Source organism: Ruditapes philippinarum, unplaced genomic scaffold (genome assembly GCF_026571515.1).
Source record: "Ruditapes philippinarum isolate M1 unplaced genomic scaffold, ASM2657151v2 ctg26_1_1_1_1, whole genome shotgun sequence".
NCBI classification, from domain to species: domain Eukaryota; kingdom Metazoa; phylum Mollusca; class Bivalvia; order Venerida; family Veneridae; genus Ruditapes; species Ruditapes philippinarum.
The window spans coordinates 408,858-430,384 of NW_026865626.1; the positions used below are offsets into that span (position 1 = coordinate 408,858).

Consider the following 21,527-nt stretch of genomic DNA (forward strand, 5'->3'; position numbering starts at 1 on the left):
CAGTAAGTTATCACATGTACTTAAAAATATACCTCCTAAATGTACACACTTTGTTGTATTTTATAAATGCATCAAGCATTTTTACAGAATGCCTATACTGTATGTATGTATATACACAACAATGAAAACAAGAAATCCTTATTACAATGGCTTGAACTGTTTCAGATAAAAATTTAAACCTCTAATTGACTACTACTTTGGTGTGTCTGATGCCAGTATATGCTGCACCAAACAATAAGATTGCGCAAAAAATGGGAGTTGTTTTAACCCTTATCATGGATTTTAATTGTCAATTAAGATCAATTAAAGTATTACCCTAACTAAGCCAAATAACAGACTTATATCCATCTTTTCCCACTAGGACAAATTCATTTTATCATTTTCAGGGAAAAAATTTAAATTATGTAGACTAAATATTAAACAATGCAGGCCATGATCACACGGCACAGATCATCACCTTAGTGCAGTAATGGATTAAGTCCTTCTAAATTTAATAAGATAACCAGTTATTGCACTAAGATGATAACATGTGATAGCTTATTTTGGTCTGGACTGATTGTAAGGGTAAATCTGGCTGCTGTCTAAGCATTGAAGTGTTTTCCAATGACAAGATGTGTCTTATGTATTACTTAACTTCTCTTGTGGACGAATTTTCATAATTATTTTTTACATTATTGATTCCCATTACATAATTGATCAATTAGTATTATCAAAGTTAAATGCATACAGCCTAAAAATGGTACTGAGTAAGAATTTAATGAAAGAAAAAACAAAACAAATAAGGGTATACACAACAACTCAAAGGTATGCCACTCCAGATTAGAAAGTCAAAAGTCAAAAAAAAATTATCAAGAGCTTTATAAATCTAATCTACACAATCACAATCCAGAGGTGGAGCTGAACATATTTCATTCAAAATTTGATAAAAAGAGAATATTGAATGAGTATAAGTTCAATACTGAATTTATTGAATGAGTTTAATAAAGTTATATATTGTGCCAGCCTCTAGCAGTTACTTAATCCAACAAGTTCAATAAAATTAGTAATGAACCAACACAAATATAATATGCTATTTATCACAATACCCAATATACAGACTGTTTAAAGTGAAAAAGACATATTTTTCTTATTGATACACTTATTGTGTAATGCTAACATTTAGTGTCTGTTTACACTATGTTTGTATAACACAAATGACGTCACATCAAAATATACGAACGGCTGTGCAATACCATTTTTAAAAGTAAAAAAATCGGAACAGGTAGGTGATAAAACTTAAATTTTTTTATAACCATATTTGTATCTCTTTACTAACCAAGGTCTGTTCTGGTTTATTTTTGATACATTATTTAACCCTTTCGCTGCCAGAGGGTTATTGTTTTATTGATCACCTATTTGCCAGTGGGTTTTCTAAGAAATTACTATATTATTAATTAATATAATTATTATTATTAGTTATAAGTATTAAAATAATTATATATGTTTCCAAATCTGTGAGTATAATAATAATTATTGTTGATGGTATAATTTTCTTTATATTTATTATCATTTTTTATTATTATTATTATTAATTTATTATTATTTACTATTGTTATTATAGAAACGGCTAAAGTCGTCCATATGGCAAATATGCCGAAAATAACAGGGACGGCATAAGCCGTCCCTATGGCAGTGAAAGGGTTAAGCAATGATTGTGGTATATCAGAGCCTTTTGTTAAAGGAAGTCTACTATGGTCCAAAAGCCTAAATTTGAATTTCTTACATAGATTAACTGGGGTACTTAAAACAGAAAGATATGCGAATGATAAGAAATATACTAAGAAATTAATTGAAGACTATATATTTATGCTATGCTTGGCCCTATTTGAGTGAAAAACATTGCAACACTTTTCAATTATTGGGCATTTTTCATAAGTGAAATAATTTTTTTGAAAAAATCAAGTGTGAGAGCCTGAAATTTTGCCCCAAAGTTATTGATCTAGACCTTTGGCAAATACAACATTATTTCTCCAGTCCTGTCACGTAAAAAACCTAAATGGAGTCCCTTTATTCAATAATAAAAAGTTACAATTGGAAATATCTTTAATAATTCAACAAGATATGACTTTAAGCCATTATTGTTTGTTTCTAGGATACCTGTGAAGTAATCCAAATCCATCATGTAGGGGAGTTCTATTTTCACTTATTATCTTGGAATTCTCAAGCAATAATGCTTGTTAGTCTAATGAGTTGCACATGTATACATTTTGCACCACAACAGACAGCCTTGTTCCTCTAATCCTGCCATATCAAGCATTATCTTGTGCTCAAAGCCAGGACACAACAACACTGAATTAGTCATATATCAATTGCATCATCTAAGTTCGGTTTTTTCTTTAATTCCTATATAAAAATCACTTATTTTTTCAAATTCTCAACAATTTGTTCGAATATGTTCACAATAATTGCTGTTGGGATATAGGCTGTTGGTACATATGTCCTTGAATGGGCTGGGAACCAAAGTCACTTGAACTGGGTACCATATTTTGAGAATTCATTGGTCCCATTGCTTGTCCATATTGTGAATGTGACGGAACTACATTCACATTATGAGTAGGAATACTCTGTTGGGGTGGAACTACATTTTGCTGTGGATGTGGTTGTTGGGGTTGTGATTGGACTGCGTTATAAACAGGTTGTTGACCTGGTAAATTTTGTGCACTGAAAATAAATAAAAGTAAAATTAGAATCTACAATATATTATGTTAGAATCTACAATATATTATGTCACCCATTTCACAAGTATTGTAGTCATATAGGGTTGGTCTCAACTATACTATTAAGTCTTAGCCTTTCTATGTAACATACAGAACAAGAGCTGTCGGTAGGACAGCAACGCTCGACTATTCTTAGTGCTTGATAGTAAAAAAAATGCTTGATACAGTTACCTCCTCCTGTTTACAGGTTGGGGTAATGATGGTAAACAAGTGTGCAAAGTTTAAAAGCCATATGTCAATGAACTTTGAAAATATTTGAGGTATTACAAAAACTTTAACATAAATTCTAAGTCAAAAAAGGGGCATAATTCTGTCAAAATGCTTGATAGAGTTACCTCCTCCTGTCTACAAGTTGGGGTCATGATGGTGAACAAGTGTGCAAAGTTTCAAAGCCATATGTCAATGGACTTGGAAAATATTTAAGGTATTACAAAAACTTTAACATAAATTCTAAGTCGAAAAAGGGGCATAATTCTGTCAAAATGCTTGATAGAGTTACCTCCTCCTGTCTACAGGTTGGGGTCATGATGGTGAACAAGTGTGCAAAGTTTCAAAGCCATATATCAATGGACTTTGAAAATATTTGAACTATTACAAAAACTTTAACGTAAATTCTAAGTCGAAAAAGGGGCATAATTCTGTCAAAATGCTTGATACAGTTACCTCCTCCTATTTACAGGTTGGGGTAATGATGGTGAACAAGTGTGCAAAGTTTCAAAGCCATATGTCAATGGACTTTGAAAATATTTGAACTATTACAAAAACTTTAACGTAAATTCTAAGTCGAAAAGGGGGCATAATTCTGTCAAAATGCTTGATACAGTTATCTCCTCCTGTTTACAGGTTGGGGTAATGATGGTGAACAAGTGTGCAAAGTTTCAAAGCCATATGTCAATGGACTTTGAAAATATTTGAACTATTACAAAAACTTTAACGTAAATTCTAAGTCGAAAAGGGGGCATAATTCTGTCAAAATGCTTGATACAGTTATCTCCTCCTGTTTACAGGTTGGGGTCATGATGGTGAACAAGTGTGCAAAGTTTCAAAGCCATATGTCAATGGACTTTGAAAATATTTAAACTATTACAAAAACTTTAACATAAGTGGTTACGCCGACGCGGACGCCGACGCTCGGGGTACTACAATAGCTCTACTTATTCTTATCGAATAGTCGAGCTAAAAATGAGAAATATTCACGAATATTTGAATGGATTTCAAACATTGTTTCCTTTCTTTCCTGGTCAGCTGATAGACTAACAAGTGAGACCATTGCTAAATCTTGCTAAAACATTATTATCTGAAAGACCATTCAAACCAGATTAAGATGACAAACCTGGGCAAGACAACTAATTTATAACTACATTTGATTCTACAATCTACTCATAAGTTTTCACCTCTTGTAAAATAAATTGAATTTTATATGCATGTATGAAATAAATTTATCATTTAAAAATGCATGGTTGAAAGTTCTGAAGGCTTACAACTTTAAATCACATTCCAATTACCTAATCAGCATAGTTACATTAGTTTACTTTACTAAATAGTCAAACTGCATCATCAGCAGGGAGGAGGAGTTAAAATAATGACTAAGTATTACCTATTATTATAGTTTTGACTAGAGGCTGTTGTATATGTCTGTGGTTGACCTTGACCTGGAATCATCTGACCTTGAGACATCTGTCCCATCTGACCATGACCCTGTGCTATTGGACCAATCTGACCTTGTACCATTGGACCTTGACCTTGGGACATCTGCGGCATTTGACTCATGGCTGCTGTTGGCATGTATTGGGTGCCGTTGAATTGCTAAAATAAAATGTGCATCAAAATATACCAGCATTTATTTTTATTATAAACCTTTACTTACCTTTTAATATTTACTGTTTATATAACATGCACAACAAATATTACCCTACAAAACAAGAGCTGACTGTAAGAGAGCACACTTAACTATTCTCAGTGCATGGCAGTAAAACATGATTCAGCTTGGTAAATATTAATTCAGAGTTATGGGACCTGTGCCTATCACATTACAGAGAACAAGTGTGTGAAATTTCAACCCATTCCCTACAGTAATTTTGGAGATACATTTGTATCAACTTGCATGCAAAATCTTCACCAAAGTGTGATGGCACTGCCAATGTGAGTACAATAGCTTTCCCTATTTTTTCAAATAGTTGAGCTAAAAATCTGTATCATATATGAGTGTAGTCTTAAATTACATTAGCTGACATCATAGCATTACATCATGGTTGAATATTATGATTATATTCAAGGAGATTAATACTAATACTAGAGTTGCTGTAAGAATATCTTGATCTATTATGCAAATTTGACTCTCACAGACTTTACCAAAACCAGCCTGGTAGAGTCTACTTGAGTATAAACAGATCCAGGTACTCCAATAATTAAACCATTCTTTTACAAGTCACCTCTTTGTTGCAAATTTTATGAACAGAACACAAAAGAAAATTTCTAACCTGACCAGTTCATCGGTGCATACATTTATTTACATACATTAAGTGATGTGACATTTCAAATAATACATTAATAGAATTATGTTACTACTATAGTTTCAGCTAAAAATAGTATAAAGGAAACCTAGGTTAGAGGATTTTTCACACTTAACAATATACAATGGATTATGGTGTGAAATAGCTGTAATTAGCATTACTACACCTCTAATAAATATAGAACCTGGCTAATGTTCCTATAAGTTTTATCACATTAATAGTGTAAAACTTGTACACATACATTGAAATTACAAGGATAAACAAAACTGTATGATCATGTTATTCTTATATCTATGATGGTTTCCCAAAACGCCTCTGAAAGTAATACTTTTATACCCTTCAAAAATATCTACATGTATGTCTAAAATCTGTGACTTTTATATGACTCAGCCAATGTGAATTATGTTAAAAATAACATCACAACAAATCAAACTATTGATCAGAGATCCAATGACCAATCCATACTAGATCTTCTGACATTTACTTCCTAAATGTATATTTGCAATATAGTAGGTATAAAACAATATTAACACCAACCTGTGGCACAGATCCAGGGGGCATCGTCATGCTTGAAGCAGGGTTATATCCTGACATTGACTGTTTGTAAGCATATGGCATCGGTGTTTCCTTCATTAAGTTATGGTACATTTGCAACGCTTCTAACACCTTAGTGTTAATTCCACACAACTCAGCATGTCTCCTGTTATTGTAAATTGTTAAAACTTAGTAAAGAATTGTTATTTTTTAATTGATAGGACGTCTCCTTAAAGCTGCACGCCTCCAAATGAGCAAAAATATTTCGATAAAATCAAACCTGAGAAAAATCTACTAAGATTTTAGGAAAAGTATAAAGATTCAAAATTCTAGTAAAATTTACATGTTATGTGCGATTAATGACCGTAATTTTCAGTATTTTTACCTATATTTCTACTGCGTTACTAAAGCAGTAAGGGTTATTTTTGCATATTTTGACCTCTTTATAGTAATTTACATAGGTTGTTAGTGCCATTGGTAATGTGTAAATTGCATTTTTTTGGTAAATTTACAATATTAAACTGTTAAATACATTTTCAAATTTTCATAAAAATTAGCATGAATCTGGAGGCATGCTGCTTTAAACAATTGTTTAAGGTTAAAGACTTCAAATTATCTGCCTCTCACCCCTGTTGGTTCAAATCCTGTCAGAGACTTTCAATTCTTTCACCTGAATTATCCAACTAGCATACAAAGGGTTGGTGATTTCACTCAGGAGCCCGCTCATGAAGGGGCATCTGAGACCTTTCGACATCAGTTAAGCTAGAAAGTCCCCACCTGAGTTTAACATTGATTGTGTAACTTGAAACACAAACAGAATTGCTTCTTGTAATTTCATATAATTTGATTTAACAGATCAAGTCAATTTTTGTCCAGGTCAATGCTAACCAGGGATATTTGAATTTATGATTTTAAACTCATGGTTAATGGCTTTATACCCTGTCATGCAGAGACTTTTTGAAGAGTATTTTAGCTAAATGCCCATGAAATGAGAGATTAACATATTTTTGATGCCCTAACACAAACCATCAAACTGCCATGGCAGTACTGATGTAAATACAAAAGGTAAGATCCTTGCTAATTTAACTAACTCTCATTGTCAGCAGCATGGGAGCATAGTGTTACAATTAACTTGTTGTGTATTATATACAATATAAAGACATACTTATCAATCTTCTCCAGTTCTGCATCTATCAGTGGACCCATTGCTTTACATTGTTCTAGAAAACAAAAACAAAACAAAGTTGAAAGCTCATTACCTTCTTAAAGCTGCCTGCCTCCAGCCGAGCCAAAATATTTCAAGAAAATCAATCTTGAGAAAAATGTACCAAAACTTTAAGAAAAGTAAACAGATCCAAGATTCAAATAATAATGTACATGTTATATGCCATTAATGACTGATTTTTCAGCATTTATCACCATATATTTCCTTTGTCAATCCCCATATATTTCCTGTGTGACTAATGCTGAAAGGGCAAATTTTGCATATTTCTACCTCTTTTTAGTAATTTACATGGACTGTAAGTGTCATTTGCAATGTGTTAATTACCTGGTACTTTTTTGTTCAATTCACAGCTGGGATGCTGATGATATTATGAACCTGTTCAACAATTTAAATAAGGCCCTTCAAAACGCCACTCAATTTTTTTTAAATCCTTACATAAATATATCATGTCCTTTTAGTAATACGTAAGAGTTCATCATTTATATTTCACTTCTTTTTCTTACTATTGTAGTATGTTAAATATATCAAAGCATTTTTTTTTGTTTCAAATGCCATGTATATATCTTTCTGAAACTGTGAAATATCAGTTATATTTCACAGACAAATATAGAATCAATACATTCTTATTGTAACATTTCCATAATGAAATGCAATTATTATTTCGCTACCAAGTATATCAAAAACTTCAAATAGTAACTTTTCCATAGTAAAAGATCTAGTCAAACATTACTTATATTTCAAAGTATAAATGTAACAAGAGCTGTCGGTAGGACAGCAACGCTCGACTATTCTTAGTGCTTGATAGTAAAAAAAAATGCTTGATACAGTTACCTCCTCCTGTTTACAGGTTGGGGTCATGATGGTGAACAAGTGTGCAAAGTTTCAAAGCCATATGTCAATGGACTTTGAAAATATTTGAACTATTACAAAAACTTTAACGCAAATTCTAAGTCGAAAAAGGGGCATAATTCTGTCAAAATGCTTGATAGAGTTACCTCCTCCTGTCTACAGGTTGGGGTCATGATGGTGAACAAGTGTGCAAAGTTTCAAAGCCATAGGTCCATGGACTTTGAAAATATTTGAGGTATTACAGAAACTTTAAGGTAAATTCTAAGTCGAAAAAGGGGCATAATTCTGTCAAAATGCTTGATAGAGTTACCTCCTCCTGTCTATAGGTTGGGGTCATGATGGTGAACAAGTGTGCAAAGTTTCAAAGCCATATGTCAATTGACTTTGAAAATATTTGAACTATTACAAAAACTTTAACATAAGTGGTTACGCTGATGCCGACGCTCGGGTGACTACAATAGCTCTACTTATTCTTATCGAATAGTCGAGCTAAAAATCTAATACCTTCTAACTGTAACATTTCCATGGTATCTGGTCGTGTTTCTCCAGTGGGGTCAGCATTCTGGATCTGTTGCAGCATTTCATCTATCTTTGACTGAAATAATCAGACATTTTCTTTCAAGATGGATAGTGAATAATAATAATTATATGTAAGGTTACAAGTTAAGATTTTAACGTTTATGATTAACTTAAACTGAAATATGTTATCTTATAAGTAATAAAAAACCGAGATCTAAAATCAGAATATTATGTTTGTTTGTTTTGTTTGGTTTTAAGGTGCACCAACACAATTTAGGTCATATGGCACTGAAAACAGGAAAAATGATTTTGGCTAACCTCAGATGTTACAAACTTAAAGCAACACCAGGGGTCAAAACCACCTCACCTGCTCGAGCTTAGATGCATATGCTCCAGTAATTCAAGCTCATTTAGACACCTCTTATGATCATGCAGGGATTAACGGTGGCTGCAATTTTGATGTCTCAACCCTTAAAGGCAACCCTTCAGCCACAAGGGGAAAACTTTAGGTTCCTTTGATCCAATTTGCACTGTCAAAATGACTTAACTAAGGTATCTCTATTTCAACTATTCTTACCTCATCGATTTCCAGCTGTTCTGGTGCCTCAATAGTCTTAACTTGAACTTCTTCACTAAACTCTACCTTCCGTTTTGCTATACAAATATATAGAATAAATACATGTAATCAAGTTAACATTTTAGCTAAAAATATGACTTTGCTAATACCATAATATCAGGTGGTCTTAAAGTCACACAAAAATATGTCAGCATCATACTTGTCCTTTCAGATTTCGCTGGTGGAAAAATACCCTTTGTGTATAATTCAAGACATAAACCAGAACCTTGGTATAGCACAACACTATCAATAGATTTTTCTGACATATACAAGCATGTATCAAATAATCATTGTTCCCGACATGTTCATTAACCGTTTATGTGGCAAATAATTGGCAGTGACCACCTGAACCAAAGAGGCAAACCACTGACTTGCAGGGCAAACCATTGGCTCTGTCCACTTGACTCTATCCACTTGAACAAAATGGCCTAGACCTCAGCCTTGCATGGCAATCTACAGCATTGAATGGAAAAAGACCTTGGCTACCTGAACAGAGAGGCGCGCTTTTATATATATTGAAAACACTTTTATTACAAAGAGCTGGTTGTATCTAGATTTAAACAATAAAATTTCTATCTGAATATTTCAACCGCATTTTACTCATTCAATAAAATATCAAGTTAGTATTAGATCTAGTGTACAAAAGAACTTTTTTTTATGCGCTTATCATTTATTATTTCTTTTACTGTAGTTTTACTAAGTTTGTTTATGATGCTTTGTAATACAGAAATACAACATTTTACAATATACAGCATACTGAGAAAACCATGATATATAGATATTATACATACGTTCTTCTGGTTCCACTGACAGGTCTGCTGTAACAAAGTTAGCCGGGAACAAGCCCTCTCCTCTCTGATTAAAACCTTTCCACCAGTTAGGATCACTGAAATACCATATTTTTCAATAAAGTTTGAATTGTACATTGATAATAATAGCAAACAGAGTTTTATCACCAAACAAGAGCTGTCAGAAGACAACATGCTTGACAATTCTCTGTGCTTAATAGGAAAACAAGTGCCTTTAAAATGTAGAAGATCAAAAACAGCCATAATTCTGTCGAAATCAATGTTAGAGCTATCAATCTGGGATACAGACCTCCTATTATGCTCTCAAATAAATGTGTAAGGTTTTTACCTGACCAAAGTGTGACAAAAGCCCCAACGTGAGTATAATAGCTATCCTTACTCTATGAAAAGTGAAGCAAAAAATTAAAATCAAATCACAAACAGTTGAGTCTGGGTGTGATTACAGATGTGTGCAGTTTGGCCATTTTCTGTACCCATCATAAATACTGACCATTATTACCTCGAATCCATCAGAGTTCATTTAATTATTAACTAAAAAGATCTAGTAAATGCAGAGATTGGTTCCTAAGAAGAAATAATCATGTTCTGTTAACCGTATAAATGGCTAGCTCACAATGGAAGAATAAAATCACTTAATAATTAGTTTATATGAATTTTTAATAGACTGTGTTGGAATCTATAAGCTTATCAAAACACTCTCAAATCTGTTGCGAAAACCAACCCGTACTAAGCAATGAGTGAAAAGTTTCTTGCTCACAGAAACAATGGCTTGCCCCTGACAATATTTGAACCCAAGCAGACTTAGCATTCGGCAATCCTTAGAATAATAGTCTGTGTTAATTGCCAAATATGACAAACATGTTTTGGCAGACCACTTTCAATCACATAATCAATATCTTTGAAAAGAAGAATTCTTTAACTTTAATAATACAATCAAACATAAAAAGGTCAAACCACATAAAATATTGTCAATATTCACCTGTCATCAAGTACACTGATAAGTTCTCCAGCATGGAAGGTTAACTCATTATCCTCCACTGCCTCAAAGTCATACAATGCCCTCACCTGAAACATAATTTGTTAATATATAGCTTAAAAAAATTTGTTAAGTATATACACATTTCTAGAATCCTTCCCTTCTTTCTAAAACCTGATTATTTTAGCTTTTGCTATCTGAATGAAAATAGAAATTAATTCTTCCTATCACTCTTAGATAGTTGAATGGCTTCCTGGAATGTAATCACTTGTCGTTGTCAGCATTTTTTAACTTATATATCATGGAGATATAATTGCTTTTTTTCCAAAGAGAGGACTTTATAGCTTTTTGAAACATTGACTTTAAAGCTTTCATTAACCATATTTTTATAGTTTATTACACCAAGATTTTATTAACTTTTCAAACATTGATTCTTTATCTTTCTTTGACCTTAATTTTTAAGCTTTTCAAGCCACGACTTCATAGCTTTTTAAACCACTATTTCACAGCTTTTTTAATTTTGTTAATTCAGAGTCTATTGAAGTGTTTTCAAACAATGATTTCATAGCTTTTTAGCCTTGATTTGCCATGTTCTTTATAACCTTTTTAAGCCATGTCATAGCTTTTTTCAGCCTTCATTGTACAGCCTTTGGTAATCATGATTTTTAAACTTTATAACTTTTTAAGGCATAATTTTATAGCTTGTCAACAATTTCTTTCTTACCTTCCTCACTTCCCTCACTCTTGGAGCTCCGCCTCCTGAAGCCCCTCCCATAGAAAACCCAGTAGGATACAGACTGGTTGTTTTCTGACTGGGACCTTTGTCTTCATCTTGTAGTGACAATGCAATTGCTTGAAATAGAAATATTCTAGAATCAGTCAAAGTCTGTTAACATTGTTTTTTTAACTAATAATTATTGGAAAATTTCTTATAATTTTTGTTAACTACATTTTTTTTATGGTATTAGTTATTTTTCCTTGTGATCATTTCGTTAGTTATTATTGTCCACATTAAATGTTTTTCTTAAGCATATCTAAAACTTGTACCTACTTATAGCTATATATAAAAGTTAAAATGGTAACTACCCAAGTCTCAATTTCTAACCCATCAAGGAAAACCAGGGAAACCCCGGGGTTAAACATTCAAACCCAGAAAAGAAACCAGAACCTACCCAAGTTTGAGGGAAACCCAACCAAAGTAACCATGGAACCAATTAAAAAGAAAACCTACCTTAGCTAGATCATTTTCTTCCTGTTGTGTTTTGGGCTAATTGGGTTTTTTACCATAACATGTTTTTTTAGGGAAAATTAAAAATTTTTAATTCAACTTAAAAAAAAAACAAGTTTTTTTTTAATTAAAATTTTTAAACACATTTAAAAAATATTTTCTTTCACATTTCCCGATAAAAATAAAAGAGCACCCAATTACAGTGTCGCCCCATGATGGCCAATTTTTGTTGGGGCAAGTTTTTGGGACAGAGGACGTGCCCAAATAGACTTGGGAGATCTTCCTGTAAAATTTGGATAAAATTGCACCAGTAGTTTATGAGGAGTAGTCCGGACAAGCTTTTGTGTATCTGGCAACACACAGAAAAAAACACCTTTTTATCAAAGGGCCATAACTCGTCCAAAAATCATTCAACCGGAAAACCTGTGCAATATGCGCAAGGACTTGAGCTACAGATAAATCCTGTAAAATTTCATTGAAATTGCATTAGTGGTATAAGAGAAGTAGTCCAGACAAACTTTAAAAATAAAAATTATTAAAGGGCCATAACTCTGACAAAAATCATTGAACCTGAAAATGCTGACAATATGCACAACTAGACTTGGTACTGATCATTCCTGTAAAGTTTGGATGAAATTGCACCAGTAGTTTATGAGGAGTAGTCCAGACAAGCTTTTGTGTATCTGGCAACACACAGAAAAAAACACCTTTTTATCAAAGGGTCATAACTTGCCCAAAAATCATTCAACCGGAAAACCCGTGCAATATGCGCAAGGACTTGAGCTACAGATCAATCCTGTAAAGTTTCAATGAAATTGCATTAGCGGTATAAGAGAAGTAGTCCGGACAAACTTTAAAAATAAAAATTATTAAAGGGCCATAACTCTGACAAAAATCATTGAACCTGAAAATGCTGACAAAATGCACAGCTTGACTTGGTACTGATCATTCCTGTAAAGTTGATGAAATTGCACTAGTAGTTTATGAGGAGTAGTCCGGACAAGTTTTGTGACGGACAGACAGACGACGGAGAAGTGATCCCTATATGTCGCCACTACTCCGTAGAGGCGACACAAAAAGTCATATTTGATTACATTATAAAACTGAAGACATTGTTGTATGAACAATAGCAAGTTATGCTATCAGAGATCAAAAAAAATTCTGCCTCAGGTGTCCAGCAAAAGCTGCTTATTTCTACTTGCTACATATTTCTACTCTAAAAAACGGAAAAAGACCCCCCCCCCCCCCCCCAGAGTGTGAATGGGTTTAAACCCCTGCTTAAGCCAAACTCGAAAACTGGAAATTTTAAGTATCCCCGGCTTTTAAACAAGCGACACAGCAGGTAGGGATGGGCAAAAAAAAACTTTCTCTTTTTCCCCGCTATTTCCCCCCCTTTATAAACTTCGGGGGAAAGGGTTTAAAATTTCTTGGGGCTTTTTCTTATTCAAAATTTTAAAAAATATTTTGCTATTCCATCACAATTAATCAAAATTTATCGATACTGTGCCCCCTTTTGCTACCCGTAAAAAAAAGGTATACAAAACATTGCGTAAAGATGCACTTAATCTTAGCATTACACTATAGACACCTCAGTGAAAAATGATTATTTTTTACTTTAAACTGTCTTTATTTTGGGTATGTGATATACAGAATATTGTATATGTGTAGATTCATTACTGAATTTATTGAACTTCTTGAATAAAACAATATCAAGGCTGAAGCTCGCCTAATATAATTATATTCAACTTGTTCAATAAATTGTGTATTGAACCTACACTCATTCAATATCCTTTATACATGTATACTGTTACACTTACAGTACTGTCTGGATCAGTAAATTCATGCCCTTCTTTCTTTAAACTGTCATAAAATGAGGGTATCAAACTGAAATATAAATGATAACAACTTAATAAGTTTTTTTGTTGTTTTTTTGTTTTTTTTTAATTTTAATGTTATGTCTGTTTTGGTTAAGCTCCAAGTTTAATACTAATCCTTTATTTTAGTTTCAATCTCATTCTGGTATACATTACTTAAGAAACTAATGGATTGTTCTAAATTCAAAGCAGGACAAATCCATTTGGCTTTACAAATATTGGCAAATAAAAGCATGGCCAGAAGTCAAATGATAACAGATAAATAATCTTTTCACTATTATGTTATCATGATATTGACACTTGAACAGATAACACCAAACACAAAGTAAAGTTTAATTTATCAATCTGATAACAATAGAGTATCAGTACTTAAGCTCAAGGTCAACAACCTTGTATATTTTAAATATACATTTCAAGATGTTATCTCATTAAAAGAAAGTTAACTGTAACAAAATTGACATACCGTTTATTGTCAATATTTGACAGAAAATGTACAAATAAATCTTAATCGGAAGTTGAATTAAAACAATTTTGCTATTAAGCTTGCCATAATAATTTATAAACTTTTTAAAGCTCACCTCAGTGAGTCACTACCTTATATTACACACTAAACAGACAGAAGTGCAAGTAAAAATCTAGGACACAAGATTGAGATTTTCCAAGGAACTTTTCCAGTAACCAAAAGAAAAATGAATACATTGTATTCAAATTTTGTAATTCGATTTAGAAGTCTCTTCATTGTTAACAAGTTTTTCCCTTGATTTGACCTGGTGACCTACACTCTGACCCCAGATGACCTATCATCAAACATGTCTAAGATAACAACTAAATAAAAGCTTTGACAATGTATGACAAAGATTCAATCAAAACAATTCCTTCTGGTTCCAGCAGGTTACGGGTCAAGTTTAATGGTGAAGACATTTAGAGTTACATATGTAATTTATAAATCTCCATAAAGTCCACCATGTTAGGCTAAAAATGCATGTCATGTGAGGATATATGTGTGTGAGTTGTGACCCTTGGAAAATTTTTAAATCAGGACACTTGCATAGAGAGACCAACACTTTAACTAACTAGGTCACCTATCTGAATCAATGTATCACTTACTTTAAAGCAGGGTCTTCTTTAAATTCCTTCATATCTGCCCAGGATTTTATGATAAATTTTAATTTCTGTGCAACTCGTGGATGAGCCTGGATAAGAAAATTACAAGAAATTATAATATAAACATAAATCAACATTACTGAGATTACTGACATTATTTATTATACTTATAATTTATTCGTACTTTAACATACTGGTGCTTTACCCACTAATCTAAAACAAACCACTTCCCGGTGAAGGACAATTGCTGACAAAAACTAATACAAGTAGAAAAATTATTTGGAAACTTGTTGTGGTGTTGATGTGTATTACTGTCAGTAAATTTCAGTTGTTACCAATCAGAATTTTAATAAAAAAAACCAAACCTTTTTTATTAATTAAGTTATCAAGCCCTATATTGACTGTTTTAAACAATCATTTATAGCACAAAACATACTTCATAGATAACAAAAGTACAAACCTTTTGTCCAATTAATGTCCTGCATTCAGAGATAAAATCTCTGGAACATATTTCAAGATGAAAATCCCTTCCACAATTGTTTACGCAGGCATTCAATAGCTGAAATGTAATAAAAATTTCTATTTAAAGGGACTCCACTGAGGTTTTTTGACATGACGGGACTGGAAATAATTTTTTGAGATTATTACTCCATTTGATGTAGATCTATACTAATAACTTATGTGCAAAATTTCAGATCATTTGCGCGCTCCGTTTTTCCAGAATAATTAATATAATAGTGAAAAATGACCCAAAATTGAAAAGCGTTTAAACGCTTTTCAATCAAATCGGACTGAGAATAGCACAAATATATGATTTTCAATGTATTTCTTGTATATGTCTTGATTATATTTTATTTATATTTCTGTTTTAAGTGTTCCTGTTTATCTATATGAAAAATTAAAATTTAATGTTTTTAGGCTTATAAACCTCAGTGGAGTTCCTTTAACAGCATATCAACTATAAGCCAATGTTGACAATGTCCCATGATTTTAACTCAGCTTGAACAAGAAGCAATTAGCCTTTGCCACCAGTTTGAAGCCGGACCAGCCAGCATATCCATGTAGTCTGACCAGGCTCTATACTGTTAGTACCTTTATTTTTATATTTTAACTGTGAAAGCCTTTAAACTTTAAATGAACTGTTCCAAATCCAAAGCAGTGCAAATACATAAATTCAGCAAGTTAAGAATTTAAAATAAAATATTACTGATGGCTTAATCAAAGAACTTTACCACAGTTGCCTGTGTACACATGTAACCGACAACCAAACTTTGTCAGTGCATATTTTATTACATGAAAAAAACTAATTAAGATACACACATTTGTGACAAAATTATCATAATCATACAATAAACCAATTGCTACATGTAATCTAAGGATCACAAACCCTTATAAAGCAGTAAATATGTTAGAAATAGTATGTAATCAAACACTTGAAGCAACTCTCGCACTTTCCTTAAAACAGTTTTCAGATTACATTTTTTTTTTAGAATTGTTCATTTTTATCCCTAACTGAACTTAGATTAGTATGTTTGGTTAATCCCATTTTTGTACACTTTTGTGCAATAAGTTCAATTACAAACAACTGTTCTATGAATATATATCTTAAGTCAGCAGATCACACAATATAAACTTACTGTAAGAGCCTGCATAGATACAAAAGGAACTCTGTGATTTAGCCTCTTCACTATAGACCTCAAGCAATCTTTTGGTCTGAAAAAGAAATTATGTTTTTCGTTAAATCCAAATTTATATATCTTTCACACAGCAAAATGGTTAATCTTTAAACAAGGAAAAGAAAGTTAAATGTTATCTGTTATCTATAAATCTATTTTATTTATTTGAAGTGGTATCTCAATGACAAAAATTTATGACTTGCTTACTTGCAAAATACAAAATAGAAAAATCAGAGTAGTTTTTTTTGCTGCCTATAAAACTTGCAGACTTTGCAAGAGAATTGAAAGTGTGATTATCATTTATTATCTAAAAATTGAATGATGTTCATTATTCAAAAATAACAAAGTAAAAATATCTATTTTATAGCATTGACTTTAGTAATAACATTCACAAAATGATAAGCATAGACTGAGACAAATATAATCTTGAACATTATGTTGTATATCAACAGAAAATATATTTTCAGTTGGCTATTGTCTGTTGACATTTTTTTGCACAAGACAAACACACAACAGAAAATATATTTTCAGTTGGCTATTGTCACATTTTTTTGTGACAAACACTTAAAGCAAGTGCACAAATGCTAATAGCAAGTGCACAAATGCTACTACTACAATGTAAGTACATGTATAATACTTGGTGAAAGTAAAGTAAAGTGGAAATTTTAAAAATCCCGAAAGTCCTAAATTAAGCAATTTTTCTGTAGTTTTTAAAAGAAAATGATTGCTTTCACGAACTCTGAAGGTATACTCCTGAAAAACTTTCATCCTAGTTATCAACAGATCAATACTTAGTTTAGTAGTAGAATCATAGAATTTTGCTGTAGAAGAGACATTGGTGCTGACTTTCTCTCAGTGATTCATTAATTTAAACATATTTATTTCAATATTTTACATATATTACATTTTATAGTATAATTGTTACAAAAATTGAAAAGGGATTAGAACGAAAGAAAACTTATATAGTTCCTCTCCCAGTGATTCATTAACCAGCAACAAGATGAAATGGACCTTTCCAGTGTTTACAGTTTTATGTAAATTTGCTAACTTGTTATCCAATCGCTACACTGAGATAATACAAAGTCACCGGTTGACCTGGTTTGCACAAAAGAGCATGTGCTTATGTTTGTGATGCTGTTTGTGAGCAGTTGATCTAGCAAAGAATGGAAAAGTTGTGGCTAAATGTTCCACTACGAAAAACCGGAAAGGTCCATCGCTTACTTCAAGAACAACAAACAAGAGCTGTTGGTAGGACAGACTGCTCATATATTCTCCGAGCTTGATAGTAAAACATGAGCCTGGACAGTGTAAAATTTCCCAAGTTCAAAAAGGGCCATAATTCTGTCAAATTACATGTTAGAGTTATAGGCCTTAAACACTGACCCTCTATCATACTCTCAAATAAGTGTGTCAGTACTTTTGGAGATATTAACTTGTATGGAAAACCTTAATGGAAGTGTGACGCAGGGTACCTGGGTACAATAGCTTTGTCTTTTCTTCTAATAGTCAAGCTAAAATAATTTGATATGTATCAAGCTAAGTAGAGTATATTTAATGACTAAGTTTAATGCTGACTTTCTTTAACCAGTTGAATACATTTATATTACCAGTTGAATACATTTATATTACCAGTTGAATACATTTATATTACCAGTTGAATACATTTATATTACCCTAGCCTCTGGCTATACAAATACAACATATTATATTCTATGTATCACATATTTATAAATGCATTTCTATTACTATATATTTTTCAAATTTTCTTAAGTTTTTGTTTTAATGATAAGTGATATATTTTAATCTTTTGTTTCTGAATGCATATATCACTTCAAACTTAGTCCAAATAGAAGAAGTTTATAATTATTTCTATGCTCAAATTTCTAAAACAGTAAAATTGCTATAAATATGATTTGTCATATTGTGATAAGATATTAAAATAGATATAACTTTACCCATTAGTTTTTGTCTTGACCTGGTCACATATATCCATAATGACACTCCAGTTTTCGACTGTGTTCATCTCACTTGTCGCTTTATCTAAGGAAATAAAAACATCAAAGTAATGAAAGCACTAAAAAAAATATTATTTTTATTAATTGACTTTTATTCATCAAGAGATATATTCATTTTCAAAGAAATCACAAACAGGATTGATCAATGATATCAAAGATGTCTTCCAGTTCTTGGTACTCAAGTTCTATGAAATAAAGTACTGTTTGTCGAAATTGCCCGACAGATAATTTTGATCTGTTGATTTGCTGAATTTTTGGAGTTAATTATGTTGATGTGGGAGAAAAGGCTTTTCATTCCTTGTGTTTATTTATACTATGAAGGGGGTAATTTTGGATATTATCATTAATATTGGTTATTTGATAGACTTTCAAGTTCCTGTGGTTCAACCCTAAATAATAAATATACTACTCAACTTTTGCTAAGCACCATAAGTTAATTTTTTTATTTTCACAAGTAAAAAACAGATTTCTTTCCAATCTTTTATTTTTGAGATAGTCCCCTGACATGAATCTGTCTTGACTTATTTATTAAAACTAGTCGAGGTAGCATTGAAAGCATGCACCACAATATTTTTATGTTAAGAAGTGGTGTACAGTCACATGTCTTTTGTTATACGGCGACATTACCGGCTCATTGCATTAAGTGGCTTACATTTCTTACATCTGTCACTCCGATGTGGCAAATGCTAACCTTAAGCAGCATTTGAGAGCAAAATTATGAAGGGCTGTAGGGATAGTGCAGCAGGGGGCCACCTTCCGACAGGTTGATGCGGTGCTTGGTGTACACCACACTAACATCACCAGAGCCTGGGAGAGATACGCTACATGGTATCCCGCCAGGAGGCATGCTGGAGGTCGACAAAGGGTCACAACACCAGCTCAGGATCGTTTTTGGTCGTTCAGGCACGTCATACAAGGTTTCGACAGCAACTTCTTCTCGAAATGACATTGTTAATCAACTAAATGCTGCCGGATCTGTTACCATGCAGAGGGTTCGTAGAAGGCTGCATGAAGGTAATTTGTGGTCGAGAAGACCTTGCATACATATCCCCTTCACAAGCCGACATTGCCATGCCCTTTTGGAATGGACCATGAAGTATACACAGTATACCATGCAACACTGGAGACACGTTCTGTTCACTGATGAATCCACGTTCTGCATAGACTTCACTAAAGGAGGCATCAGCTGAGATGGATGACCCGACCTGGTTGAGCTAAAGAGAGGCACATTGACAGGTCAGCGATACAGACAACATCTTAGACACCCAGGTGTGGTTGTATGCTGGAGCAGTTGGCAATCAGTTCATTCTAATGGACGATAATGCTGGCCCCAAAAGGGCCAGGGTGGTCCAGAACTACCTTAAGAGGGAGTCTATTGAGCTCATGGACTGGCCAGCTCACTCACCTGGCTTAAATCCAATAGGAGTATTAGGACACATTTGGAATTAGTTTCAGATTGTCAGCTACAACCCAGAACCATCCAGGAGCTTGGAGCCATGTTGGTCCAAGAATGGACAGCTATGCCCATTAGAATGATCAGAAACCTAATAGGGAGTATGATTAAGGCGCTGCCAAGCTGTCATTGATAGTCACGGGTCTCACACACGGTATTAAGTCTAAAACTGTAAACAAAAAATCCAAATAAACAAATTTGGAAAACATGCTGCATGTTCTGACATCTTTAAAGTTTAAAGAGGTTTAAATTCATCCTTCAGCTGAACTGATAAAACTGTAAATCAACATTTAAAACCTTTTGCACGGTGTTAATAAAATTATTTTAAAAAAAATCACACTCAAACATATGATGCTTAGCAAAAGTTGAGTAGTATATAAGGTATTTCTTCAAGAACTGTTTTAACAGTATAAACATTGTGCCGGGTCTTTGTGGCTGGAACCAAGTTCCCACAAAGAAGTTAATTTCAGTCTGCTGTTGACTTCAAAGTGATATTTATACTTTATTTATTGCAGACAGACTGACAAAATGAGTACAAGGTACAATGTATGTGTAAAAATTGTCAAACATTCGCAATGTTAACATTATGTATTATTTCATGCTTGTACACACAATGTCAACAATCATGACAAAAGAAATCATTGTGACGATGTGTCATAAGACACACTAAATTTCTGACATTTACCTAAAATTAGAACGAGGATTTAGTGCTAAAATCAGTAAAAAGCGGAAGATTATCGGCTGAGATAAATGTGACATCAAATGAACTTACCAACATCACCATCAAATGGTGAACTGCTTGTAAATAAAGGCATTGTTCTTGGTTGATTTCTTAATGCGAATTTCTACTACCTTGTTATGATTTTCTAGACGTTAATTGCGCATGCCCAGCTCACGACGCTACAATCCGTTCAGTGCCGTTCCATTAGCGGTACGTTACGATACCGAAAGCAACTTGATTTCATTACTTTTACCCAAATCAACTTTTCATTGCCAAAAACCAACTCATTAATTTACAATTAACCAATTCATTTTAATTTTTTAAATACTTAATTAATATCTGTTTCACACTACTTGATGCAAACCTAAATCTATATTACTATCCAGATATAGACTTGTGCAATCAAGGTTCAATAATTTCACGTGAATCCTGTTCTGATTTTTATTGTGAATAAAGATTTAATTTGACATACAAACAAAGAAAAATAAACAAAAAGTGCTGTTATTGATTAAAATGTATTATTCTGTACAATTCCCATGTACTTAGAAACCGAAATCTATGTCACATATTTCACCGAAATCAAATATTATAAGATAGTAGGTATACAGTTATAATCTACAGATGATGAAATATTTCATTATGTTTGTATTATTTGAAAT

At 32.7% G+C, this 21,527-nt stretch overlaps 1 protein-coding gene across 1 annotated transcript; it reads right to left on the reverse strand.

The window, feature by feature from the left end:
- Nucleotides 1-1,728: 1,728 nt before the first annotated feature.
- Nucleotides 1,729-21,054, reverse strand: LOC132729817 (signal transducing adapter molecule 2-like). The gene is made up of 15 exons (XM_060715645.1): nucleotides 20,920-21,054; nucleotides 18,635-18,719; nucleotides 16,641-16,716; nucleotides 15,464-15,562; nucleotides 15,007-15,092; nucleotides 13,843-13,909; nucleotides 11,522-11,683; nucleotides 10,801-10,886; nucleotides 9,804-9,898; nucleotides 8,974-9,050; nucleotides 8,382-8,472; nucleotides 6,969-7,023; nucleotides 5,807-5,969; nucleotides 4,354-4,562; nucleotides 1,729-2,700 (listed from the first exon to the last, which is right to left on the reverse strand). The coding sequence occupies exons 1-15, from the start codon at nucleotides 20,960-20,962 to the stop codon at nucleotides 2,436-2,438; spliced, it is 1,659 nt and encodes a 552-aa protein (XP_060571628.1). The 5' UTR covers nucleotides 20,963-21,054; the 3' UTR covers nucleotides 1,729-2,435.
- Nucleotides 21,055-21,527: the final 473 nt, after the last annotated feature.

Excerpts from the sequence above, each read along its gene's own strand:
- LOC132729817 (XM_060715645.1), bottom strand. The coding sequence starts at position 20,962 with ATGCCTTTATTTACAAGCAGTTCACCATTTGATGGTGATGTTG. Across the intron at positions 7,024-8,381 it reads GGAAATGTTACAGTTAGAAG|AACAATGTAAAGCAATGGGT; the intron begins GTATTAGATTTT and ends TTTGTTTTCTAG. Across the intron at positions 5,970-6,968 it reads GAACTGGAGAAGATTGATAA|GAGACATGCTGAGTTGTGTG; the intron begins GTATGTCTTTAT and ends TTACAATAACAG.